The following is a 27,996-nucleotide window of genomic DNA, read 5'->3' as shown; positions in this document are numbered from 1 at the left end:
TCCCTCCCGGAACTAATAAATATATATATATATATATATATATATATATATATATATATATATATACATATACATATATATATATATATATATATATATATATATATATATATATATATAAATATATATATATATATATATATATATATATATATATATATATATATATATATATATATATATATATATATGTATATAGGTGCTCGGACACCCCGGGGAACTCTTTTGCCCGAACACCCTGGAACACAGACAAGACAGCACAGGTAAGTGATTGCATGAACCAACAATTAAAACCCTTACATTGCACCACTGTAGTATTGCACTTAGAAATATATATATTGCACTTAAGGTATTGCACTTAGAAATATTGCACTTGCCCATACCAAATCATGATATTCAACCAAACAATGAAAACCCATTTCATGTCAGGTTGAGTACTGAACATTTGTTTGTTTCCTTTAGGTGGAGCTTCAATCCTTGACCATGCTGAGTAACTGCTCCAGCAGGACAAGATAAAATAACTCACACAAACAAACTTAAAATGTTTAGTAAAATATATATTCAATAAAATACTTTAAATCATGACTCTGTTTGCAATTATTAATGCTGTGCAAATATTACTGTGCAAACTATGCTGTGCAAACCATTTAATAAATCAAAGTGTACAATACAAATGTGCAAATAGTGCAAAGGATTAGTAACGAAGTGTGCCTTCGTTACATTTCCTCCCCCCTCTCCTGTGGGAGCACAGTACCTCAATCCTCATGATACGGGACAGACAGTCAGCCACGACGTTGGACTTCCCTGACCTGTAGCGGACGGTGAAGTCATATGGCTGCAAGGAGAGGTACCAACCCGCGATGCGCATGTTAGCATCCCTCATGCGATTCAGCCACTGAAGTGCACGATGATCGGTCTCCAGGAAGAAGTGTCGTCCCAGCAGATAGTACCTGAGGGTGTCGATGGCCCACTTCATCGCCAAACACTTTTTCCACTGTAGAGTATCTTGTTTCTCTGTCCAACAGCTTGCGACTCAGGAATGCAACCGGCTTCATCTCTTCATCCACCTCCTGCAGCAGCACAGCTCCGAGGCCCACTCCAGAAGCATCTGTTTGCAGGGTGAATGGCTTATCAAAGTCTGGACTGTTGAGAACCGGATGGGTGCAGATTGCTTCCTTGAGGTCTCTGAATGCTCTGTCACACTCATCAGTCCAGCGCACTTTATTGGGGGCTGAGGCTCTTGTGAGGTCATTCAGCACTGCTGACCTCTCTGCACAGTGGGGAATGAACTTCCTGTACCACCCCACCAGGCCCACAAAGCCTTTCACCTTCCTCTTGGTGGTTGGAACAGGGAAGGAACGGATGGCTTCAACTTTCCCTAATTGTGGCTTGATTTTGCCAAACCCAATCACAAAACCCAAGTACTGAACTTCTCTCTGGGCAACAGCACACTTCCGAGGGTTGATGGTTAGGCCAGCCACTCGGATGCATTGCAGGACTTGCTGCAGATGGGACATGTGCTCTTCCCAAGACCGGCTGAAGATCACCACGTCGTCCAGGTATGCTGCAGAGAACTCAGACACATCCCTCAACACATGGTCCATCAGTCTCTGGAATGTGGCAGGTGCCCCGTGGAGACCAAATGGCATCACACGGAACTGGTACATACCAAATGGTGTCTTGAACGCCGTCAGCTCCTTAGCCTCTGGTGCCAAGGCCAGCTGCCAGTAGCCTTTGCTGAGGTCCAGTGTGGTGATGTACCTCGCTCTGCCGACCCTCTCCACCATGTCATCGATTCGGGGCATCGGGTATGGATCAAAGGCGGATATGGCGTTGAGGTACCTGAAGTCAATACAAAACCGCAGAGAACCATCTTTCTTTGGCACAAGTACAATGGAACTGCACCACTCACTGTTGGAGACCTCAATTATCCCCAACTCCAACATCAACTTGATTTCCTTTTTCAGTGCTAGCACCAACCGATCAGGAATCCTGTAACTCCTCTGCCGGACTGGAGCATCCTTCTTTAGACGAACCTTGTGTTGGACAACAGAGGTGAAACCTGGTGTCTCCTGGAAAAGCTCTGGGTCCAGGAGGGGCTTGACATCCTCTGGTTGGCTCGGTGACAGATGGGACAGATCCACTGGGGTGGGCTCTGCTGCACTGGTGGGAAAGAACTTCTCATTCACGTCCTCATCCTGGACTGCACGCACAAACAGCTGCTGGTGCACAGGCTCTGGCTGAACCTGGAATTCCTTCAACAAGTTTACATGAAAGATCTGGTGCTTTTTCACTCGCTCTGGCATATAAAGTTCATAGGTGACCTTACCCATTCGTCTGGTGACTTTATATGGTCCATGCCATTTGGTCAGCAACTTGCTGTCACTGGTGGGAAGCAGCAACAGTACCTGCTGGCCTGGGCTGAAGACTCTCTCCCGGGCTTTCCGGTCATACCATGTTTTTTGGTATTGTTGAGCCGACCTCATGTTCTCCCGTGCAAGCGCTGTCATCTGCTCCAGTCTCTCCCTCATCTTGACCACATATGCCACAACGTTCTCTCCTTCTGGTTTGGGACTTTCCCAGTAGTCCTTCAGAAGGTCCAATGGCCCCCTCACTTGGCGACCATACACAAGTTCAAATGGCGAAAAACCTGTTGACACTTGTGGCACCTCTCGGTAAGCGAACAGCAGGTAAGGCAGCCATTGGTCCCAGTCAGCACCTGTGCAGGAGACAAACTTGCGCAGCATGTTTTTCAGTGTCTGGTTGTATCTTTCTACAAGCCCGTCCGTTTGGGGGTGGTAAGGGGTGGTCTTAATACCCTTGACTCCTAACAACTGGTAAACTTGCTGCAGCAGTTTAGACAAAAAGTTTGTCCCACAGTCTGTCAGGATCTCCTTGGCTATGCCTACCCTGGAAAACAGCTGTAACAGGCAATTTGCCACGTGTCTGGCCTTAACAGACCTAAGGGGGAAGGCTTCAGGGTACCGGGTTGCATAATCACATATGACCAATATGTAGCGATTGCCTGAGGAACTCTTCTCTAATGGTCCCACAACATCCATGGCTATTCTCTCAAAAGGTGTTTCAATGATTGGCAAAGGCTGCAACTGAGCACGCACCACCCCCCTTCCTGAAGTCAGCTGGCATTTTTCACAGGAACTACAAAACTGAGAGATTTGGGTATACATGCCTGGCCAAACAAAGTGACTAGCAATCCTATGAAGTGTTTTCTGGAATGCCATGTGTCCTGCCCATGGAATTGAATGTCCAAGTTCCATGACCCTGTGTCTGAATTGCTGTGGCAGTACCAAGGCCTCAACCTTTTCCTTCCGCTGGTAGAGTATCCCACCTTTTACCACATAGGTAGCCTCTGCAAGACAGTTTACACTGCCCTGCTTAACTCCCTCTACCTTGGTCACCTTCTCAAACCAAGGCTTTAAGGTGGAGTCCTCTCTTTGCAGGCTACCTACATCTGGTGGGATCCCCCCGTCTAAAAGACAGCCTGGTGTTGACAGCTCCTGTATCCCTTTTTTAGCTGTGCCCAACAACTTCTCCCTCCTTCTCTGAGCCTTAGACTTGGGAGGCTTCACTGGGCCTGACTCCAACTCTACTCCAAAGAAAGGCAACTCCCTGAGAACTGTTCCTGCAGTCTGAGCTCTAGTGGTAACCACATTACAAGGCTGCACTGGCTCTGTGGCTGGTTTGAATTCAGCTTCCCTGCGTGGTGGCTCTTCGACTTCCTCACCTGAGCTCTGTGCTTCACTGTTACCCTTGCTACCATCCTGCTGGTGCACAAGATCTAGGAGAGTGGGGACATCATTACCTAGAATGACTGCATATGGTAAGGTTGGGGCTAGAGCTACTGACAAAAGAAATGTCTGGCCTCCTACTGTCAAATATACCTCTGCAGTGGGGTACTCGTGCTCATCACCATGAACACAGCTGATTATGGCCTTGTCTTCACTCCACTTTTCCCTTGGGACCAGACTGGAAAGTACCACTGACTGAAAGCTCCCTGTGTCAAGTAGGGCTTCCTCCCGTTGACCATTAACCAAAACAGGTACAATGCGACCTTTCTCCTGCAGTGTGTCTAACCTGGTTGGCCGGGGGACTGAACACAAAAGGGATGGCTTGCTCTGATTGTTTGCTGGGCAAAAGTATTGAGTGTGACCTAATCCATTGCATTGATAGCACCTAACCTCTTGCTTAGAGGACCTAGGGGAAGAATTCTTAGCCTTGGCTGAAGGGAAGTGCCTACTGCTGGAAAAACCCCTCCCTAGACCAGAGCCCTTCTCACCCCCAGTGGACTTACTTGTCTGGGCATGGTGGTTCTCCCGGCCAAAGGTGGTGTTTCTGCTCCCCTTTCTGGCTGATGTAAAAACCTCTGCAAGGCGAGCTGCTTCCTCTGCCGTCTTGGGATCATGTTCGCGGATCCAAACCTCCAGGTCTGGATGCACCATCCTTAAAAACTGTTCTAGAATCAACGTTTCTGAGATGTCTTTGACAGTTGATCTTTCTGGTTTGACCCATTTTGAGAACAAGTCTTTTAGGCGTACATACAACTCGCGTGGAGTCTCTCCATGATCAATTTTCAGGGACCGGAACCTTCTGCGGTAAGTATCAGCTGTTATTTCATACTTTGCCAAAATTGCTTCTTTCACTTTGTCATAGTCTTCAGAGTCGTCAATGTCCATGAGAACATAAGCACTACGTGCTTTACCTGTCAGCAGGGGGACAAGGCGGACAGCCCACTCATCTCTGGACCACCGGCATACATAGGCAATTCTCTCGAACGTGGTCAAAAAATGTTCAATGTCATCATCTGGAGACAATGGGAGCAACTTGGGTTCCCTGTGGAAAGGTGGCTCCCTCCGGGGTCTGACGTTACCCCTCTGGCTGGTTCCCTCGTCTGGGTCGTCATCGTCAGTTCTTTCCTGGCGCTGCTCCCCATCCTGCTCATGTCCATAGTCTTCTCTCATCCCGTTGACTTGCAACTGGAGCTGCTGAAACTGGTGCTGCATACTCTTCCATCTCTGCTCTTGACGAGAGGAATCTTTCTCCGTCTGCTGGTCTCTGCTGCCTGAGACCGGACAAGAGACTTGACCAGATCCGTAAGCTCCTCCAGCTTCTCTCCTGGATTACCCGCTGCCATGGCCCCCAGGTCAGCTGATGAGCTTGCTCCTTCCTCTGGCTGCTCCTGCACGCCATTCTTCTTTGCACCTCTTGTCATCACCTCTTTACTGTGGTGCGGGCCCCAACTTCTGACACCACTTGTTAGGCTTGACCCGATTAGCGGCTGGATTCACAGCAAAAGAGGCGGTGGTACGGTGCAACCAAAGGTGTTTATTCACCCACAAAAATGACATAAGACAAAAATGACACTAAGTTGCAAAAAAATGAGAGCATGGCTATGAGCAGCTCTCCAGGGTCCTACCAATAGCTGAGGCAGATGAACACTGGCAGCCTTTTATACTCTGCCTCAGGTAATTAACCTGGATGCTACCAACTATAGGGGTCACTTGCATAACATTCAACAATACAATACACTGCCCCCTTTAACCTACCAGTCTACATATCTATCCGATACATACAGTCAAATTGATGTTGCTCTCAAACAATAAATACTGCAACATATAAACAATATACATTTGAGTTCAAACACCCACACAACACACAACACCCCCTCTGCTATCCCATCACATGGTCCCTCCCGGAACTATATATAGGTGCTCGGACACCCCGGGGAACTTTTTTGCCCGAACACCCTGGAACACAGACAAGACAGCACAGGTAAGTGATTGCATGAACCAACAATTAAAACCCTTACATTGCACCACTGTAGTATTGCACTTAGAAATATATATTGCACTTGCCCATACCAAATCATGATATTCAACCAAACAATGAAAACCCATTTCATGTCAGGTTGAGTACTGAACATTTGTTTGTTTCCTTTAGGTGGAGCTTCAATCCTTGACCATGCTGAGTAACTGCTCCAGCAGGACAAGATAAAATAACTCACACAAACAAACTTAAAATGTTTAGTAAAATATATATTCAATAAAATACTTTAAATCATGACTCTGTTTGCAATTATTAATGCTGTGCAAATATTACTGTGCAAACTATGCTGTGCAAACCATTTAATAAATCAAAGTGTACAATATAAATGTGCAAATAGTGCAAAGGATTAGTAACGAAGTGTGCCTTCGTTACATTTAGCTAAAAATCAAAACGTGACTCATGGTAGAAATGTCCTTTGAACAAGCTGGGAATTGAACCCTGGTCGCCAGCATTGAAGGAAAACACATCCACCCATCCACCACCCCGACTACAACACCCTTACTTTCCACTGCACTACTTCAATGTGAAACTAGTTCCTGTTTATAGTTATGCCTCCTTCACGTAGCCTAACCGTTTCGTGCTGGGAACGCAAAATTTTTGCACTTAACGTGCCACTAACACATAATATTGCTGTTAACAAGTAAGTGAGATCAGTTCGGGTGTCAACACATTAACACTCATACCTGCAAACTAGTCGCTTATCGGCGAAATTCGCCATTTTGAATTCAAAATATGTCATCCACGTGAATCGTGTAGATCCGAAGAGTTTGTTGGGTTTTTTTTTTTGGGGGGGGGGGGGGTCTGAGGTATGAGGTCTGCCAGCAAGTGGCTAGCACAATTTCCCATAGACTGGCGTGAGACCAGAGACGGTTCAGAAAGTTGTTGTTATAGAGCATCTTTGGTGAGACACGTCTCGAGTCTTCTCATACCAGCGGTTGCGGTCTGGCGGTCATTTGGCCAATCAGAACCAAGATAACTGCTTTGTCATCTTTTCCGCCACGATCTTGCGGTACTAGAACTATAATGGACACTGGTTTTGAGGTAAGCCTCGTTTGCTGCTAACGTAATATGTTGTTTAACTAACTTAACGTTAGGTAACTAGTTGCTAAAGTAACGTTACCTTGCCAAATCAAAGTTGAAGTGTGTCGTGATAAATTCTTCCTAACGTTACCCCATTGTTTATATCCGGGTGGATAACTCGCACCTGTCGGCAGCGGAAATCGTTAGTTTTAAGCAGCGATAAATACGAGTCAACTAAACAAAACATTAGCGATTATGCCGAAATCGGGTTGTGTTTGGGGCTGTAATGCCAAATATAGCTTGGTACATAATGGTTTAGGTTTAGGCTTTTTCAGTTTTAAAGCAACCTAATGGAATCGGTGGATACAGATAATAGTTTACAGGCCGTTTGCATCTACAGAACTGGGGACAGGCTGGCTCATGACCGGGTTTTGCGGCAGGCATTTTCTTACAGGTCAGTAATAAAAATTATAAACGTCGCTGTTGGGTAGCATAACGTGCAAGCTTGCTAGAGTGACAGTAATACAGTCTCTCGGTTTTGCTAGTCTTGTTTGGGTCTAGCACAGCAGTAGCTCCGTTGTGACTGGCACTGCACTGCCGGTCCCAAGGCGTTCCATTAAAAACCGTTCGGGTAAAATCTTTCACTTCATGTAGGTAAGGTTTCCTGACCAAAATTTTGCCAACATGATAAGCTTTCTGAAGTCCTTGAGCCCTTTTCTGTTACACGAGTAAAACATATTGTCAAAGTGCCACAAATCCGCACGGTTTTTAATGGACCGGTTCTAGCACAGCACAAGTAGCACAACACACGCAGTGGTTTGTGATCTGGCTTTGTTATCATACCCTGCTTTACAGTCAAGATGCTTTACAATCGAGTCTGAAAGTAAATAACGAACAGTCCACAGTTTCTACTATAAAGCAAAACACTAAAGAATGACTGGTTTGAGGTTGCTTTGTTAGATCAGCACTTGAATTTGAACTTCTGCTCGCTGAATCACACTAACATAACCTACTTTGTGTCACTGGCTGTCACTGTTTGGCTATATAACATAATATAAAATAAAAACAGAAAGTTATGGTTAATTTGTATAAGACAGTGGCCAAAACAGAACTTTTAAGCATTTCTAAACATTTTGGTAAAATACAGTAGTTTGTGGACACATGCTTAAATAGGCTATATATTTAGGTTATGTTAGGTTATACACTAACAAATATCAACAGCAACGACATCAGGAATGTCTCGTTTTCGGTGGACAGCCAGAACTACATAATGTCTGTGTATTTCTAATCACGAGAGCTTAAAAAGGGGTCTTACTTTGGTTAAATAACACGAAAAATACTGTAGCGCCGATGCAGCACCACCGACTTTATCCACCCGGAAGTAAGTTCTTTGTTGTTGTGACGTCACGCTGATATGGCCTATATAGCAACTAAATCGAACGTATGTCATATTTCGTATGACGGATCACATCACTGACGGAGTTTCGATAAAATAAAGATAAATGATATGAATGAAGATAAATGTTGTCTTTTCCCTTTATTTTCTTCTCAGAGTGCACCAGAATGCTTTGTTTACATGTTAAAATCACAAAAATTTTGTTTGGTTTTACAAACATGTCACCTTTTTCACCTCTTATGAGTTTGCAGGTCTGAACACTGTTCCCCATGGAAAAACGTTGAAAAAGTAGCTTGTTGCTAGCTGCTTTTGAGAAAGCAGCCAGGAGGGTGTGAAAACTCGCTAAATCTAACAACAAATTCGTCTAGTTAGTATTACAGAAAAACGGAGGTCCTTTGGCTCCACCCATTGATGTTTAATGCTGCATTCCATTGGAAGTAGGAAGATGATAGTTCCGAGTTGGACTTGACTTGTGTTCCAGTGAGTCTTCTTGGGAAAACATGGACTTAACAGCCTTTGCCCATTAACGTTAACGTTAGCTATCTGTCATTGCGATCAACTGAATTATGTTACAAATGGAAACTACAAAGTTGTTACAACACGTTTTATTAAGCACAAATTGATGCTGTGATGTCAGGTGTGTTTATGTCAGAGAACTCGGGCGGAATGAATCTTGCCCGAATTTCCGACTGGGAATTCCGACTAGAACGACAGTTCTGTTCTGTTTTTCATCTCAGTACAATGGAATGCAGCATCACTCAACCAATGAGATTATTTCAACTTCCAGAGCAGCTGTGCCTGCCTGTTTGCAAAACTAAACCTCCAATCTGAGAAAATATACGACAGATACATTTCACCTTTGATGTTTGTTGGTCTGGGCTCTGTGATGCCAACACACAAAGCGCTATCATCCTTCAGTGGAACTGAGATGAATAACTCACAAGGCATCTACTGAGTTAATTGCCTCTGGGACACAACAAACAACTTTTACGGTTTCTACCACCGCGCTCGAGAGCGATCGTTACTGTGATTGGAGTTTTGTGTTCTCATTCCAGGCACGGCAAGAACTCAAAGTAATTACACAAAGAGCCCATCGATAGAGCCAAACCCAAAGCAATATAAAAGGAAACCAAGTAATGGCATGATGTTAAGTCAATTGCTCTGATACCGCATGTGGGTGTTTACAAAAAGGCACTTATGAGTACAATGGCAATGATACAATTACACAATTACGCAATTACAGACTGCAACCATTTGGAGCAATGCACTGCTTTGGTCACCTTTGGAAAATTCCCACACACACACACACACACACACACACACACACACACACACACACACACACACAACCTAAGAGAAAAAAACAAGCTTGATTACAGCCTGCTTTCAAATGTCTTGTATTGTTAATATTGACACATTGGAGTTCAGCACAAAGAAATCAATGGTATACGTTGGCACCTAGCGCCCTCTAGTGGAAAATAAAGAAAACTACCAATGCATTATTGTAGTGGATTTTCTTTTTTCTTCAACTTCCACTTCAGGTTCGAGGAGCTGAACACAGAACGAATGAGACAAACTCTGATTCTTTTTCTTTGGCTTTATTCTTCATATAACAGAATACATAATACAACTGATATGTGAAGGCTCTGACCAAGAATTCTCATTTTCATGTTCTTTTCTACCTTCTAACCCCCCTTCACACCACGCTTCCACCTATAGGAATAGTCTATTCCTAAACTTGACCTATTATGGCTCTCTAATTGGTCTAACTGTTGGGATGTGGTCAGTGCGTCAATCCAGCTACTGCTGACGGAAAGCACCTGTTGTTGTGTACCTCAAGGCCGAAACTAAGAATTCTAAGTATCCTAAGTATCACACTCCATAACAAGTTAAATGAGAATACATATAATCAGTTAAGATGAATACAAGCACACGGATAAGGTTTCCATCTCCCTCCTATCGTACAGGACAGCTCGTTGTGCCCCGGAACTTCTGGCTTCCACACCCTCGGGGTAACTAATCTCTAGTCTTCAATACAGGTGGGAATAAGTATCATAACTCATCCCGAGCACAAGATCTTACCAGCAAGACGCTGATCACCTACACTAGGAGCAAGACGCTCAGAGCCGTAGTTGTGAGAAGTTGTGCTTGGGCTCCTAATGACAAATGAACCAAAAACTCTCCCAGGCTTAATTGTTTTACGACCCGGGGAGAGAAAAAAGATTCATCCCTCATCACAAAAAGATTCACGCCTCATCACATAATTTCAATAAGACAACAACATAAAAGATATGACAGCAAATGGTATAGTGATATAACAAAATTCTGCCCTATTGAAGAGGCGCACCGCATGGCTCTGATAACCAGATCGGACCTTGGTGTTACTTCAGCTCAGGTGAGGTTACCCCACCTGGCCACTAGCCCTCAGAACGCTCAATCAGTGCCGGGCTAATAAGGTGAGTCCCATACTAGTGGCACATCCTCTTCGCAAGTTGTGGCATGGACCAAGCTACATTGCTAACTCCCTTGTTCACTACCTGCCTTCAAGAACACTGCGATCATCTGCTGCTGGTTTATTGGAGGTTCCCAGCAACAGCCGAAAGAAAATCGGGGATGCAGCCTTTGTCAATTACGCCCCAAAGCTATGGAACACACTACCTATAGATATCAGGGAAGCCAGCTCGCTAAATATTTTTAAAAGAAAGCTAAAAACTTATCTCTTCACTTTAGCCTTTAACTAGCTATGACTTTCCCGATACAGGCCTTATACTCTTTTTTTTTTTTTTTTTTTCCTCACTTTGCTTCGCACTTATGCACTGCTGCACTTCTTTTAAAATTTGTATTTTACTTGATGTACTTATGTTATGCATTCCTCATATTTTTACTATTGTTATTCAGTGGGTTTTATTTTCCATCTTATGTTATGCTCATTCTATGTCTATTTTCATGTGAAGATGCATTTTATGTATTCTATTCTCCTCTTTATCTTATTCTCACTATCATTATCAAGTTTTATGTGAAGCACTCGGTGCATGTAATTTTTCTGTTGTAAAGCACTTTGAGCTGCATTTCTTGTATGAAAGGTGCTATACAAATAAAGTTTATTATTATTATTATTATATCCTCTTCGATATGTCCAGATGTTCAATATGTTTGTGATGTGTGTGTTATGTGTATGCCTCCCCATCTAGGCATATTACGTAAATATTGCAACTGAATAGGGTGGTGATTTTGCCACAATACGTCATTGTTTAATGTGAGAGATATTACTTCTAACTTCTTCCAGAAGAGACCATTCCTATAACAATATCGCGTTCCATTAAGGACGTAACTAAAATCAACATTCTTTCTTAGGTTATACAGACTACGTTTAATCATTAGTTGTGGGCTCAGTTGGTATGTCTCATGTTGCTCCTCCATAACATGGTAGACAGTACGCTTTATGTCACAGGCCTGGTCAAATGTCTGTTTTTCGGTCAGAGGGGTTAAAAAGCTATCGGGATCCCAAGCTCCATAGATGTCTATCAAAGGGCTTCCACTCATAGTTCATATTCAATTTTTAGTGTTTCTGGGCACATTCACTACCAATTTGTCAAGCATTACCCTATTAGTATCAACTCGTCTGAAATCATCACTAATCCAGTCAGGGGTTGGATATATATCGGGAAATTCAGGTTCAATTGGCTCCTCAGTAGGTGGCTGCATTTCAACTTGACCGGCCACCATCATGCCTGTCCCAGGGACCAAGTGTCCTACATACCTCAATATCATTGCCTTTGCACAGGTAAGGATAAGGGTGCATCCGCACAGCGGCATTAGGCCAGTTACAGTATAACCAATGGGAGTAACAGCTGTACTACCATCGCTCCCCATGGGCCAAACCAATTATGTAGTGTGTCTGAAAAGGAATTACCAGCACTCTTTGAAGGCCCAAATGCATCTCTGATGACTTCCAAGGATGCAATTACAGTAGAGATGTCATCTTTTGCCCGCTCATCTTTTATGCCTAATACAGAACTATCAAATCCAAAGGCCTTCCACTTCTTTTCCCAATCCCCGAACTCATTCTCTGTTTGTCGCCTTTGTCTTTTCCTGTCATTAATTTTGTACCGCCCACTATTCCAGTTAACACTAAGGGAGCTTTCAGGGAAAAGATTATTTTTTATGTCACAAAAGCGAATCTGTCTCCGGGTCATACAGGTCAATTTCCCATTTAGGTGGCTGTCACTGATCAGTGTGTATAGTGGACTGGCATACATGTTATTTCCTACGGTCGATATGCATTTAGACGATTTATCACACTTAATGGTCCCTTCTGAAATTTTGGCTTTATTTACCACCCTACATTCCTTTGGGAAGGACCTTCCTCTAGACAGGACTAGTTGATTATAGGGGTTGAGTACATTAGAATCTATGTATCCTTCCTTAAGATCTACACTTAGTCTGAGTCTAACCTTTCCATGTATTTTGCCCCTATGGAATAGTGCTCTATCAAACCTTACTTCTCTGTGCAGCAAGGCTCTAGTGTCTGGTGCTAATATTATTCCTTCAGGTACATTCCTGTACCTGTTGTAATGACGGCATGGGTATGGTGCGTATTTGTCTTGGTACTCGAGTAATGTATGGAGGTGCAGGTGTAGTGTGATGTGTGGGCATGGGCGGAGCCATCTTGTCCGCTTGTCGAGTGTCTGTTGCTAGCTTTGCACTCTGTGTAGCACGGGCAATGCCAGTGCATCCTACCAGTGTGATGAGTAGGGTGACTAGGCCTCCCCATCCGCTGGGTCCGATGCTCTGGTGCAGTGATTTAGGTGTATCCATCCTGTCACTCCGCTGACTTTCACTGCCGTGGTTGTGCTCAAGATGACTTGGAACGGTCCTTTTCGTCCGGGCTCCCTCCACTTACGCCTGTGGGCCTTGACGTAGACCCAGTCACCTGGTTCCACTAGTCGTTCTGCCTGGGTCGACGGGTCTTTGGTCAAGTCCTCCGTTCCTTGGGGGTGTACCTGGAAGTACACAGATCTTATAGCTGCTGTTAATCCCTTGAGATATTTGCTCAACTCAGAGTCTAGTACTTCCAGATTTGGCACTGGCCTTTCTGGTCTTTTGACAGGCATTGCCATTGGTCGCCCTGTGATCATCTCATGGGGCGCTAGGTGCGTAATTCTATTTACAGAATTACGCATGGCCATTAGGGCCAATGGTAGGCACTCCACCCACGTGCCACCTGTTTCACTGCATGCTTTGGCCAATTTAGTTTTGAGTATGTCATTTGCTCTTTCTACTATTCCAGGGGTGGTAGATGCATGAACATTTATGGCTTATGCCCAATGGCCTACATGTTTCTTTGGTAATTTCGGCCATAAAATGCATGCCATCATCTGATTGCAGGGTTTCGCATACTCCAAATCTAGGGAAGATTTCTCTTGCTAGACACTTGGCAACACATTTGGCATCGGCATGAGCGCATGGAAACGCTTCTACCCACCTAGAATACCTACATATCACTACAAGGCAGTAACGCTTCTTTTCTCTTCTCTCAGTCATATCAATAAAATCCATTACTAGATGTTGAAATGGGCCTTGGGGTGGAGGAATATGTCCTAGTGGCGTCATTAGACCCTTTTCTGGATTTTGTGTCTTACAAATTGTGCATGAGTTCAAGAACTTTGATACATATGCACTCAAATATGGACAAAAATGTTTGAAGTTATGAAGTTATTATTATTATTATTATTATTATAACTAAGGTTCGGGAACAAGACCATGCCTCAAGAACACATTCAATTTCCTGCTCCACCCTATTTAAACATGCCTAACCATAACCTTTTCTCTCTCTTGTATGTCTCAGTTCTCTCATCCCTCCCCCACCCCTTTTTTTATGTCTTCTCATGCTCTTCTCTCTCAGTACAGGAACCACAGGGGGAAATGGGGCCAGAAGACTCCCCATCAGCGAGACAGTGCCCCCACCCTGAGTCAATTCCCTGGTTCCTCGAGCCAACCATCGACCCCAACTCATCCGACCCCTCGATTCGTCCCTTCATCTCGACCCCTGATTCATCCCTCCATTCTCGACCCCTCTTTCCCTCAATAAACCGTCCAAATACATCTCATAGTGGCGTGGTCTTTGTTAGTGAACCAGTATTTGGAAATTGCTTTAATCATCTCCCCCCTTGCAGAGTGGCAAATGCCATGCGCCGCTCTGCACAATTCAGGTAATAAGGAGGCAGGGGCCACCACTTTACCTGTTCCCAATTGCCTATACAAACTGGGCAGGCAACACAGCCTGCAGCTAACCATGTGTCTTTATCTGACTGTGCGGCGTCATTCTGTATAGTTAGTAAATCAGCGAGATTGCAATCGGAGACATCAATAGCCTCAGCATACAGAAGCATGACAGACAACAGGGTCAGTCGAATTTGCAACATGTTTGGCTGCAATGTCAGCCACAGAGTTGCCTCTGGAAACAAAGTCAGCGCCACGTGTACGAGTAGCACATTTAACTATAGCAAGGCCGATGGGGAGTTTAATTGCAGACAAAAGAGCTTGAAGCTGAGAGGCATGTTTGACAGGAGTGTCATCTGCCCGAAGAAAACCTCTTTGTGCCCAAATGCCAGCAAAGGAGTGAACAACTCCACAGGCATATAGGCTGAATCACTATATATAGTGGCAATAGCAAACAATGCCAGATAAATGCACACTACTCTCCACACAATCACCGCTATGCACTTTAAAAAATGCAGCTCTAACCTATGGGTGTTCTACCGCAGCTTTATTCTCTATGTCGGTGTTTAATTCGCTATTTTCCGTTATATTTTATATGGGGTTCCTCCTGTTTTCAAAAATGTCAACTTTTTTAGTCGTTTATATCTCACTAGTACGATTCAGTCTTTTTAATTTTATTCAGTATAAGTTAATTTTATTTTTTACCTTCATTTAATTTTTAATTGTTTAATTTTATACTTTTACCCTGACCACGCCCTGAGTCATGCGTTGATGTCTGCGAGGAATTGAGAGAAGTTAAGTCACGTGTTGAATGCAAGGAAATTTTCAGCTGACCTAATGTGTGAAATGTTAACCCAGTGTTCTCCTAATAATTTCTTAGCTACTGACATATACTCTGGTGTGTGAAATTCAGTGTCTATTGTAGCTGTACACCTTCCCCACAGAAGCAGAGGTAATGGTGTGGGGTCCGCTAATGGATCATGGATTTCCAGCCTTCCCTGATTGCTCTGGTTACCCCAGTCGATAATGGACTCGGGAATCCATCTGGAAAGGCTTCATGTAGATTTACGAACACAGTTTTGCTCCACAATTTTTCATATATGTCTTCTAATGAATTATATCTTTCCCTTCCATCTGGGCCAATTACATATTTTCTCATCCAAAAATGCACACGCTCTCGTTTAGACATATGCTCTCCTGGCTCTCTCTTTTTTTTTGTTCAATTCAACATGCTCTGCCCCTCTTTTTCTGCACCTCTCAACCTTTTAGTCCTCGTTATTTCTCCAACTCACACTCATCTCTAATCCTTCTTCTCAGTGTGCGAACTATAGTGTAGAATCTATCTCTAGGATTGGTTCACAGGAGATTGAGCATCACCATGGTACATCGATAAGAATGTAGGAGGGACAACTGATGTTTCCGTTTAAGCCATTTATTGCCACTATGCACACATGTAGAGCAATAGGAGATGATGAGGCTTGATGGTTATGGTTTTCTATAAATGATAAACAGAAAAACACACAAGAATTACAATACAGTTAACAGTATAACATCACACTTAACAATTAGGTACCTAACAAACAATGAATATTAGTACTCTAACCAAGGGGGTGAGGGCTAGGCCTACCACTGCTGAAATTATAGAGTACTACATAACAGAGAAACATTCATTTAACAATTACATAACATAAGAAATTCAACATTCTAAATTAGGTTATAAGGATTCTTGCATTTCCTTAAGAGCTACAATTAATAAATCATGTGCATTGCGCACTAACACACAATATTATATCTGTAGTCTCAAGGCAAACAGGCAAGGTGACGATGATAGCATTTACCAATATATACTGGTCAAGCATTCAATCACATCCAATCTACAAATGACCACTAAAGTACAACAACATACGAAGAAAGTAGTAAACTCACTTTATCACACACAACCATAGGTGTGTATCTGAATCACAGGGACAGAGGGCCCTCACATGTGGTTCGTGTTGCTGCCAGCCAGAACAAAGGAAATGGGTGGGATATATAGAGTAGGCCATTGATTAGGAGTGAGTGAGGTCAGGTGAGAATGGGCGGATCCACGCCATGGAAGTAGGCGGAGGGTTGCTGAATAGTATGGCTCTATTCTACATATAGGCTGCCATGGCTTTCGGTGGAGCTCACTTTTTTTTTCTTCCTTGTTTTCTTTTTGACATGTCTGTAGTATGCTGACTACAAAACAGAGAAATGAATAATGGCGATTTGGCGTGCAGACTGAGTGGGACTAAGAAAGGTTTTTTTTTCTGATCTTTGAGTTAAAGTGAGTGAAGTTTGATATTGCGCCGCCACGCTTCGATGGTGATGGCAAGAATAGCATGCATGCCGGTATCTTTATTAAAGTGAATTAGTGATTAGTCACCCTCATGCATGAATCATACATCAATAATAGCCTAATTTTACGCATGATCCATGATGATGAAGATACAGAAAAATAGAAATGCATGGCAAAAATAGCATATTGTCAATATTTTAGAGACCCCCCAAAATTTCACAAATCATGTTTTCAGGGGAGCTCATGTCTTATTAAGGGGAGCCAGGCTCCCCCTGGCTCCCCTGTAGTTCACACCCTGCTTCTTCTTCAACTTTAATCTTGCCCTCTGTAATACATCAACGCCATGTAAATCATTCCTCCAGCGAACTCAGCACACACAACCAACCACCACACGATTAACACATTGAGCGCCCGCTCAGACATTTAGCCTCTTTTCACACAAAGTCTCAGAAAACAGTAAATAGGACCGGGGCGGAACAACGCCCTCCCCTCACAGAACTTTTCACAGGAAATAAAAACAACCAGGGCCAGGACCGGGACAGAACCGCTCAGAATAGCTCATTGCTCACAGAGTCATCTAGTAGCTGGATTTCTTCAACAGCTACATCATCACAATACTTCCAGTGTAAAGCGCTTTAGCAATTTCAACACTGATTCTAGTTCACCTATTAACAATAACCTATAGTTTCCCCATATCAATCAATATACACATTTGTTATGGTTCGGCTCCTGTTGAGGGCGTCACCCAATCAATTCCTCACCTTTGGCACTGCAGGACCGGGTTCTCTCACAACAATAAATCAGATTGCAGAATTTTAGAAAGGGCTTCTGCTTACCTTATGTCAATTTAGGTGCGCGCTTGTTGGCTGGCTCACCAAATGTTGCAGTGGATTTTCTTCTGTCTTCAACTTCCACTTCAGGTTTGAGGAGCTGAACACAGAATGAATGAGACAAACTTGGATTATTTTTCTTTGGCTTTATTCTTCATATAACAGAGTACATAATACAACTGATATGTGAAGGCTCTGACCAAGAATTCTCATCTTCATGTTCTTTCTACCTTCTAACCCCCCTTCACACCACGCTTCCACCTATAGGGATAGTCTATTCCTAAACTTGACCTATTATGGCTCTCTAATTGGTCTAACTGTTGGGATGTGGTCAGTGCGTCAATCCAGCTACTCCTGTTGTTTTGTACCTCTAGGCCAAAAGTAGGAGTCTTCCTCCCTAATTCCTGTACCAGTCCGTCCCCAGTAAGAGTGTCCTCTGCATACAATGTTTGACTATAGCCCCTCTTTCTGGCAATAACAATCCCATTAATCTTTCTTGTTTTTAAGAAGCATAGTGGCATGAGCTGGTATCAAAGGCCCCTTTCTTTCTCTCTACTCTCTCCTCACTGTGCACACAGTTGATTATGACGATAACATAAGCATGTATGGCTTTACATTCGATTATCTACCTGAATCAACTGTTAGGCATGTGTCCTACACATGTTGGCCTACTGTATGTTTTCAAAACATCACATGGTGGATGAGTATGAAGGGAATTGTAGTTCAATATTGAGAAATATATAAAATAGGATGAATAGATACAACAACTGCTCATATAAAATGAGTAATACTACCTAATGTACATGAATACAGAACTGAGAAATGTACATAAGTACAAAAATGACTTGAGCTTCAAGTCACCCTTCACCCTACTTGTTCACTTGTACATGTCAGCCATTTAGCTCTCTGTCTTATCCAGAGTGATTTGTAAAGAATAATATGAGAATATGATTTAACTCCTTGATCTAACATCCTGTAAGGAGGCCAAGGGTCAGAGGTCACGGCACCCACATACCAGATGTAACAAAATATTCCTGACACTAGAATGATCACGTGGGGAGAGAGAGAGAGAGAGTGAGAGAGAGAGAGAGAGAGAGAGAGCATTTTACACACAGCTCTAAAATATTGAATTAATAGAATCAAAAATGATCCTAAATTAAGTGTCTTGGCGCCCTCTACTGGCTAGCCACCACTGATACAGCCTAAGTGTTATATGCACAAACTCGGTGTATAGCCTATAGACATGCTGCCTTCAAGTGCTTGCGTAAATATCCGATTTAGAAGCTGAGCATGCATAAACGACCCAGAAAAGTGGTAAATACGACTGGGGAAGTTTCTATGATGAGTTTTCTATGATTCCCGAGTTTCAATGATGTAACATTTAGAGAGCAGATAGTATGGAAACCACTCGAATAAAGCCATTGCTAAGTGATACCAAATTGTTCGACTTTTCCAGTACAGGATGGTTTCTCATTATATTGGTTAGAATGGCATGTAGCATTAAATGGAAAATGGGAAGTGGATGGGAAGAATAATATATAATAGAACATATTCTGCAATGGAATTCTTTATTCGTGCCTTATTTTATCATAAGAATTGGGAATATCCATATCGTTATTAGATACTTGATAAATGTAAAAAATAACTTATTAAATCTTTCCGTTATTTTGTCCACCACCTGTATTTATTTATTTTTTTTCTGGCTCAATCTTTATTTAAAGAAAGCACAGACAGTCACATTTACAGCAAAAGTGACAATATGTTCTTCTAAGAAGTCGTCATACATAGTAAATAGTCCAGCAGCTTAATAAAAAAGCATATAGATTGGTTACATGTTACATTAGCTACATTTCAAATAATCATAGCAAAATATTCAACATCTAAACATACCGCGGAACTGGTATATGGAGACAATAGTAAAGTCTGCCTTTCTTGTATGTATTGTCAATGAATACAAAATAACAAAAAAAACAAAAAAACAATAACAAACATAATATTAACCATTGGGTACATGTGACATTAAATAAAAAAACACAAGGCTTCACATACATTTAAAGTTTTTCTGGCTTTTTCATTTTTTATATTTTGCAGTAACTTAAAGTAATACAAATCTGGGGATATCTTTAGACCATTCACATTTATGAGTATAAAATTTTCCAAATAAAATAATAAGATTCAACAAAAACATAATATTCCTATCTAATATTTCATCATATATTATCAAAATATCCTTGCAGGTCAGTTGAATCCTTACGCTAGTGTATTTAGACAAAAAGTTTCCAAAATATTTTTGTACATGGACATTCATAAAACAAATGCATTATAGTTTCTTTTTCATTTAAACTACAATTAAAAAAACTACTTTAAAATACAATTCTCATCTATATCATCTCTGAATCTTGAAGTAATCTGGTTGACTGGGTAGATTCTGTGAATTTTGTAAGAAAGCTCCTTAACTTTGTTTGTGACACAATACTTTTTACTAAGCTTCCATACTTTTTGCCAATTAATGTCTCTATAAATATCAGTGCTCAATTTCCTTTCCATTTCTTGTCCTTTATAGATATACCATTCAGCATGATAGTACCACCTGTACACAGTGGGAGTTACGTGGCTTGATGACGTAATTACGTACGCGGTACGTAATCCACTTGCGCAACTCCTTCTGGGTAACAGGCAGGCTGTCCTGCACGTTGACATTGGGAATATAGCCTGATAGAAGAACACATCTCGTCTGACTTCCATAACAGGTCAGTTCTTTTCCACTCTTTTAAGCTGTTATAATCGTTCTTTTATGTGACCAGCGGAGAAACAACAAGCGCCCGTTTCAGTGTATTTTTGAACGAGGTACGTTATAATGTACGTAAAAATGAAAGGCAAGAGCTAGAGATAGTTACATGGCAGCTAGCAGGGTTGCTACGTTGCCTGGCTAAATGTTGCCGCAACCGTTAGGTTAACTAAGGTTAACTTTGTGACAGCAGCCTATTTATAGGGTCTCTGTCTGTGTTAGCTGTCGATTAACGTTACACATTGAACGTTACGCTGCAGTTATTTTACTGCATTTCAACACATAAGTTAGTCAGTTAGCTACTCAATTAGCGTTAGCTAGAAAATGTGCTAGCTAGCTCCCTTTGCTATGTTGGGTGCAGGTTGGGTGACTATACTGTATATCTGATTTGCTTGCTAGACAGCGTATCTCGCTAGACCCGATACATTTCGTTGTCACTTTTATGGGGGGGACACCAAACTCCAATTCAAAAATGTGTCAATTTAATGTTTCCTTGCTTGTGCACTTGTATCATTGTGTAGTCTGAATTTCATATCATAATTGTTTATGTCAGTCTGAAAAGATGGGTAAACCGAGTTTAGATGGTTTAGAATTATCCACTGCATCCCTGATTATACTCAGTGAATTGTAACATTCTAGTGAAGGGACTTCATACCTCACACAAGACATGAATTTAAGTGAGACTCAACTCAGTAATCAGTATTACTAAATTCTGTGCTGTGTTTTATGAATGAATTGTGACCATGCGATTCAAACTCGTACAGTGACATCCATACATACTTGTCGACATGAATGTGATTACAATGTAGTGTTATTTGTTCCAGCCCATCAGACATCATACAGATGAATGTTTTTTTTTTCTCATCATGTCTTCTATGTGTTTGTGTTTCCACCACAGACTGTGGGCAGGATGGGAGCCTCAGTGTCCACGTTTGCTCCTCCAACAGTCAAGGCGGAGGCGGTGATGGTTGCCCCGCCTCAGGGCTGCCCCATGCACCAGGAAGCCCAGCCTGTCAAAGGTGTGTGTGTGTGTGTGTGTGTGTGTGTGTGAGGGGAAGGGGGGAGGTAGGGGTTTTGGAGAGATGTCTGTGGGTCATTTTCTCATTTATGATAGCATAATATTTTTGTTCATGGATGTTCAAATTGTATCAACATGCGCTAACCTGTTTCTATCTGTCTCTCCCCCCTATTAGTGTCGCCACCATCAGAGTGTCCCATGCACCAAGCCCAGCCTGTCAATGGTAGGTGTGAGAGAAAGGGGTGTCTGTCTTGTTTTCACAGTGACTAACAATGGAGTAAGTAGTTCTGATCTGCTTCATAGCGTTTACTGATCAGTACAGACATAGACATAGTACAGACCCGTTAGTCTGGGGTCATTGCTCAAAAATGATTAATGTGTAATCCATTTTTCTCTATTTGGGAAATCTAACATTCTTATTGTGCCAGAAAATGAAATTGCTTTAGTTTGATTTTGGATATGCTGCTAGGGTTGGACAAGTGGACGAATATGTTGGGTATTTACGTTTCCAATTTAAAAAAAAAATTGCCTTGATATTTAGTAAATTTGAATGCAGCGCTTCATAGCCAAGACCAAGGAACACCCACCTTGTCGTGAAACCCTAAACACATCCAAAACTCCACTGCTTCAGCTTTTATTTTCACTGAGACCAAAGTCATGTTGAACCCAGGGTGTCACATCGACATCTGCTGGCGAAAAGCTGCATTGCTACCAATGAAGAGCAGATTAATTTGGGAGTATCATATTGTGTGAGGAAAGTTAATTGAAAATGAAGAACAGAGTGAGGGCTTTCTTGCATTAAGAGTAATGCAGTTTAATTAAGTATCTGTCATCACAAGTAAAAAAAGATCAATTGCACATATTCAAAAAAAATGAACAAATATCACATAAATTCAGATACAAGAAACGCATGTCCTCCACAAAGTGGCCATGTTAGTAGTGGCCATGTGTGTAGCCTATATAAAATGTTGGTTTTTAGTTCCATTAGCAAGTAATGCCTATTATTTCCTTCATAGCCCACAAGTAAGCTGATACGAATTCGATTTTTCAAAGACAATGTAAAGTTTATTTACCCTTGCATATTAAACAGAAATGGCAGATAGAAAGTGTTAAATATTTTGGTGTTTAGGTTAGTCAGCCACTACCACTTTCATTCACATATTTCCTGGAAACACTGACGCTGAAATGGGGATGCACATGCAGGGACAAAAATGAAGTATTTTTAAAATGTATTTAGTGCATAAACATAGCTGACATTTTCTAGAGCCTTCCTCTGCTGGTTTTGTCCCATTTGAATGTCTTGTGCTACTGCTTCCTATTGGGAATGCACCACATCATACTGCTTCAGCAGATTTTTTCTTGACTACAATGACTTACGCTATTAGTTCAAATGCAAAAATGCCCCTTCCTCGTGTAAAAGCTACGCTTCAATCATGCCGACACTGCACACCCACCCATGGATGGTCCATGGGCTGGTGAGCAAGGACTTTGTGGATTGTAATGGTGAAAACACATCAACACGCCCCAATCCGCTTCTCTTGTCTCCTTTAGTGTCTCCTCCATCAGAGTGTCCCATGCACCAAGCGGCAGCAGGTCCAGCCCACCAGGACCGGGCCTATGACTTTGTGGAGTGTCCCATGAAAGCTGCAGAAGGCGTGAAGAGTGACATCGACCCATCGAATATGGTACCTGCCGCAGTTCACCTCAAATTAATAATAAGCTCAAGTATAAATTCCCCTACCTTCCCTGAACTAAATAATCCTGTCAGAATGTGGGCTAAAACATTTTGAGTGTGTCAAAGCCTTTGTTATATAGATTGTGTTGTTGAGTTGTCTCCTCTCCCTGTGCGCACAGATGCCTCCCCCTAACCAGACGGCAGCTGCAGACCAGCCCTTCCCCCTACCTCTCTCCAGAGAGGAGTCCAAGATTCCCCGACACGGCACCGGCAAGAACTGGGTTTACCCCTCTGAGCAGATGTTCTGGAACGCCATGCTGCGGAAGGGGTCAGTTCGTCTTCCATGGCTTTCTCACACCAGTTGCACACGAGTTGAACAGTTAGCCTCCATTCATTGTCTATGAGAAGTGAGTGACCGTGTGTGCACGGCATGATTGGATAGGTGGCCATGTGAACCAGGCCTATAAGGCAATGAGCAAAAGTTGGAAAAAGTTTAATTTTATGCAAGTGAGAACTATGGTTGCGACGTAAGAACCAATCACATTTGGGCAAAAATCTGGTTCTCATATTGTCCTGGTCATGACATTTTTGTTCCTAGTTCCATTTAGTCTTAAAATGGCATATGGAAGAGAGAATTATTACAATTGTGTTTCATATTTAGCTTTTATCTTTGCTTGTCTCCTAATTTGTCTTTGTTGTCTCTCTACCGGTGCTGCAGGTGGCGCTGGCGCGAGGATGACCTTGGTCCTCAGGATATGAGCAACATCATCAAGATCCACAATCGGAACAACGAGCAGGCCTGGCAGGAGATCCTTAAATGGGAGGCCCTCCACGCTCAGTGAGTCGACACACTATACAGCTGGCCTTCAGCTTTGCATTTAACTCATAATTTGTTTTAGCTCGGTTAATGGTGCAGTAGCATTCTTAATTTGTTTACTGGGAGTCCAGTATGGTTTCTGAACTTTGCGAAGTTGGCCATAACAAACTGTGGTCCTTAATGGAGTCAGCAGTACAAGTCATTTAAATAGGCTGTAGTATGCACATTTACACAATAGTTTACTTAAAACCTGTTGAACTGAGCAACTTAGCCTAAATCTGCACACTGGAGTAACGCTCCCAGATAGTAGGAACGTCCTCCATATGGTACTGGACAAGGACATTACACTACAATACAGCTGAAAGAGAGTCCTCTCCCACTTAATCACTTCCACTTACAAACCATTTCTGTTAGTCAAGTATATAACGTCTCCAAAACAATATTTGTTTGACAGCTTCTGAAACTAAATAGAATCAGTTGCACGCTGGAGAAATGGTTTTGATTTTAACATTAACTGGGACCAGCAATGTCCTAACAAATGCTAACAGGAGGCTGCCGTCTATATTACACAACTGAAATACAGGCATAAAAACCTTTCCTTGATTAGTGATGAATTGGTTGGTTTCTAAAAATCTTGGCTATGTCCTTACACACACACACTGAAATTTGTCTTGGACATTGAAGCTGCAGCACAAAAGACATAGAAACGAGGCAACAAGCAGCAGCATAATATTGGCACAGGCTGTACCTAGGCTACACACCCATCAACATCAACCATATTCTTTATTCAGCTCACATCATCTGCCTGCTCGTCCTCATACTATAAATTGATAGCATACTTTGCCATATCATTGCATCATGGACAAAGTTATTTGATGTGAAATGTGACTTTTATTTAATTTTTTTTGTCTCCTCTCCAGAGAATGCCCGTGCGGCCCGTCTTTGAAACGGTTCGGTGGTAAAGCCAAAGAGTTCTCCCCCAGGGCGCGCTTACGCCACTGGATGGGGTGAGTGAATTCACACTTTATCCTTTGGTTTTATTTTATTCCATAACCAAAATGTTCTTCTCACAAATCAAGTGCATATGCCGTTCCATTTCTGACAAGAAAGACTGGATCTTGGGCAGTATGTTCTCATACTGTGGATTGATCTGGCAGACATGGCTCAAGTCTAGCCCTAGGTTAATGCATTTCTAACTGTGCGTTCACACTGTGAGCAACTTGGTTGATGGATCGCTCTATTCTGACTGATTGTGGATGGTGTAAGAGGATTGCATCTATGTCTATCTATTTTAAGTAAGTTTAGTTAAGCAAGTGTATAATTTGGTAGCATTGATTGAAAACAAATTTAAAAATTCCTTCAGAGCTACTATCGACCGCGACAATGGATGCAACCATTCTCCAAGCATAATTTTTGAGACTTTTATCCCTGTAATCTTTCAAATAAAAGTTGTAGAGAACTGGGAAGCTTTGAATGGCTGTAATCAGCTTCTAGTCCATTTTGCACTTAGCAGGCAGAACTATTGTTCATACAACAAAATCACATCGGTAGGGAAACAAGGAAGCATGCAAATCTGATTGGCTCTTGATGACTGCAAAAAGTTCAGCTGTGGCCAGCTTTTCTCAGCTGACAAACTTGGCCGTCCACACATTGGCGGAGTTTCCAAGGTCGCTCAACTCTATAGGGAATAAATGGTGACTTGATGATCATGTTGTGGACAGTGTGGACACACGGAATCCAAATGAAAGCTATGATGTGTTATTTTCACCTGCTGAATCCACTTTAGTCAAGCAAAGGATGGATATAGATGAGGAGGCAAGCCAGGAAATAATTGAGACATTTTGCAAATTGTGCATCAGGTGGTCCTAATATTTTCTACACTCAATGTAGACTTGATCCATGTCTCTAAACCCAGTTTCCAACATTCTAAATGAATATAATTGGTATGGACAAAAGAATGAAAACTCAGTTAATCCTGGACAACTGTGCTTCCATCGGTACAGTCAGTAATAAGAAACGTGATCTTGTGGAAAAGTAAGATTTATTTACATGTCCCATCGCCCCCCCCACCAGGTACGAGCTGCCTTTCGACCGCCATGACTGGATCGTTGACCGCTGCGGGAAGGAGGTGCGCTACGTCATCGACTACTACGACGGCGAAATCAACAAGGACACCTACGAGTTCTCCATTTTGGACGTACGTCCCGCCTTTGACTCTTTAGACGCCATCTGGGATCGCATGAAGGTGGCCTGGTGGCGCTGGACCTCCTGAAGGACTATCTGACACACACGCAATGCAGAGGAATATATAGGTCACTGCGTGAAGTTCAAACACACATGTGCAAGGACTTTGAAAAAGCATGGGGTTCCTCATTTCAGCTCTGTGTGGGAGGTGTGGTGCTGTGAAAAGAAACTATAAGCATAAAGAAAATCAAGACAACTCAAGCTATCTGAGTAGTATCAACAGAACTTCAGTTGGTTAGGTTATATCAAGCTTCACCTGCTAATCATATTGATTTCAGTGGGAGATATTAATTTTAGCTTTGCAGTGCAATTAACAGGTCTTTTAAACAGCATGTGTGTCTACGCTAGTGGCAGAGTTGTGTCAACCAGGTCACATCTGGCTCAAACTGCCCTTTGGAATCTGTTAAACTGCCTTTTGGGATAGATAGATAACTCTTAGTCCGTCAAGACTCCATAATTGAAGTTTTCTGTAGACTTTGGTTGTTCCAATGTCACCCACAAACCAAAATCCATTAAGTAGTTGTCTTGACTATTTTCACATCTCTGTCTGGTAGTGAGCTGTAGCTCCAGGCAGACTGAAGCAAGTTCCAGGGTGGTTTCAATGATTCCAATGGCAATTTGAGCCAGGTCCGCTGGGTTGTATTCACCTCCATACTGTGTCCTGTCCTGGCTAATGGTCTCACTTTAAGAAGGGTTTTCACCGATCTGTCTTCTCTTAGCTTTTGTACAGTATTTCTGCTATGATTGTAGCGAACGTTGTTATTCAGTTTCTAGTCAAACCCACTTTACTGTAAATGGTTGTCAAGTAGAAGCGCAGTGATTAGAGTTTTGTGGGTTTGACGGAATACCATGCTGAATATGCGAGGGTTATGGGTGTGTTAGCCTAATTTTGGGGGGGAGAAATATAAGATAGTTTTATTTTTTTAAAGGACCGGGATGGATATCAGCCTTGTGATTGTAAGATACTGTAACTCCCCCATCTTCCCTTCACTTCTTGTTTGTGTTAGTTTGCCCTGGTGTAGATGTCAATGGTTTGGAGTGAGGTTAAATTGGAAGTGAAATGACTGTCTGTTAGGCCAAACGCTTAATATCTTCATATACTGTATTACGTTCTTATTCCATGCTTCAAAGGGATTAAGTGCTCTAAAATAATGACTCATTATTCAGTGTGGGATTTGTATCCATCAGACATTCAATAGTAGACCCATATTTGCTTGAGCATCAAAATACATTTGGTCTTGCTTTGTGATTAGAGTAATATTTAATCTGCAGCTCAAGCTCTTTAAAATCCATTTTGCATCGGTATCTCTGCCTCGGGTGTAGTATATAATTTTGTAATGCTGATATGCTGATTTTTATTTATTGTTTGGTGACTGTGGATTTCTGTGTGTACAGTACCTTGATGCTCCTGTCCCCAGAAAGTGTTCTTGTTTTCTAAAAATTGATTTTACTACCCCTGTTGATCAACCAAATGAACAATAAAGTTGGTCCTTCTTCCTCTGAGATGTGCTTGTCTTTCTTCCTCACTCTTAAAGGGGAAACTACAGTGTTGAAACATTCCTAGCACCATCTGCTGGGCCTAATGCAATATTTCAGCAGGTTACAACCGAGCATGTAATGTACAGTACATCTGCCAAGTTGGTTGTATGACTATTTTAGTACTTTGTAGCAGCCACATTTCCTGGTTTGAGTCAGTTAAAATTGTTAATTCCCTTTTGTTATGTGGAGAATCTAATTTTTGCAGCTCTGTTAATGCAGTTTACAACCTGAACAGCAGAGGGAGGCGTTTCACCAGAATTGGTATCTTTGATCTATTTGTAGAGGG

At 42.3% G+C, this 27,996-nt stretch overlaps 1 protein-coding gene across 1 annotated transcript in view; it reads left to right on the top strand.

The window, feature by feature from the left end:
• The window catches only part of hccsb (holocytochrome c synthase b), a 60,480-nt gene extending 32,806 nt beyond the window's left edge, over nucleotides 1-27,674 (top strand). Inside the window, exons 2-9 of the mRNA XM_078291320.1 lie at nucleotides 20,352-20,379; nucleotides 21,316-21,436; nucleotides 21,611-21,658; nucleotides 22,987-23,120; nucleotides 23,290-23,438; nucleotides 23,829-23,948; nucleotides 24,848-24,934; nucleotides 26,001-27,674. Coding sequence (XP_078147446.1) covers nucleotides 21,328-21,436; nucleotides 21,611-21,658; nucleotides 22,987-23,120; nucleotides 23,290-23,438; nucleotides 23,829-23,948; nucleotides 24,848-24,934; nucleotides 26,001-26,199 — 846 coding nt within the window. The 5' untranslated portion in view covers nucleotides 20,352-20,379; nucleotides 21,316-21,327 and the 3' untranslated portion in view covers nucleotides 26,200-27,674. The remainder of the gene's footprint in view (nucleotides 1-20,351; nucleotides 20,380-21,315; nucleotides 21,437-21,610; nucleotides 21,659-22,986; nucleotides 23,121-23,289; nucleotides 23,439-23,828; nucleotides 23,949-24,847; nucleotides 24,935-26,000) is intronic.
• Nucleotides 27,675-27,996: the final 322 nt, after the last annotated feature.

Source organism: Centroberyx gerrardi, chromosome 22 (assembly GCF_048128805.1).
Source record: "Centroberyx gerrardi isolate f3 chromosome 22, fCenGer3.hap1.cur.20231027, whole genome shotgun sequence".
NCBI classification, from domain to species: domain Eukaryota; kingdom Metazoa; phylum Chordata; class Actinopteri; order Beryciformes; family Berycidae; genus Centroberyx; species Centroberyx gerrardi.
The sequence above is the reverse complement of the archived record's forward strand: the minus strand, read 5'-3'. Positions and strand labels throughout refer to the sequence as shown.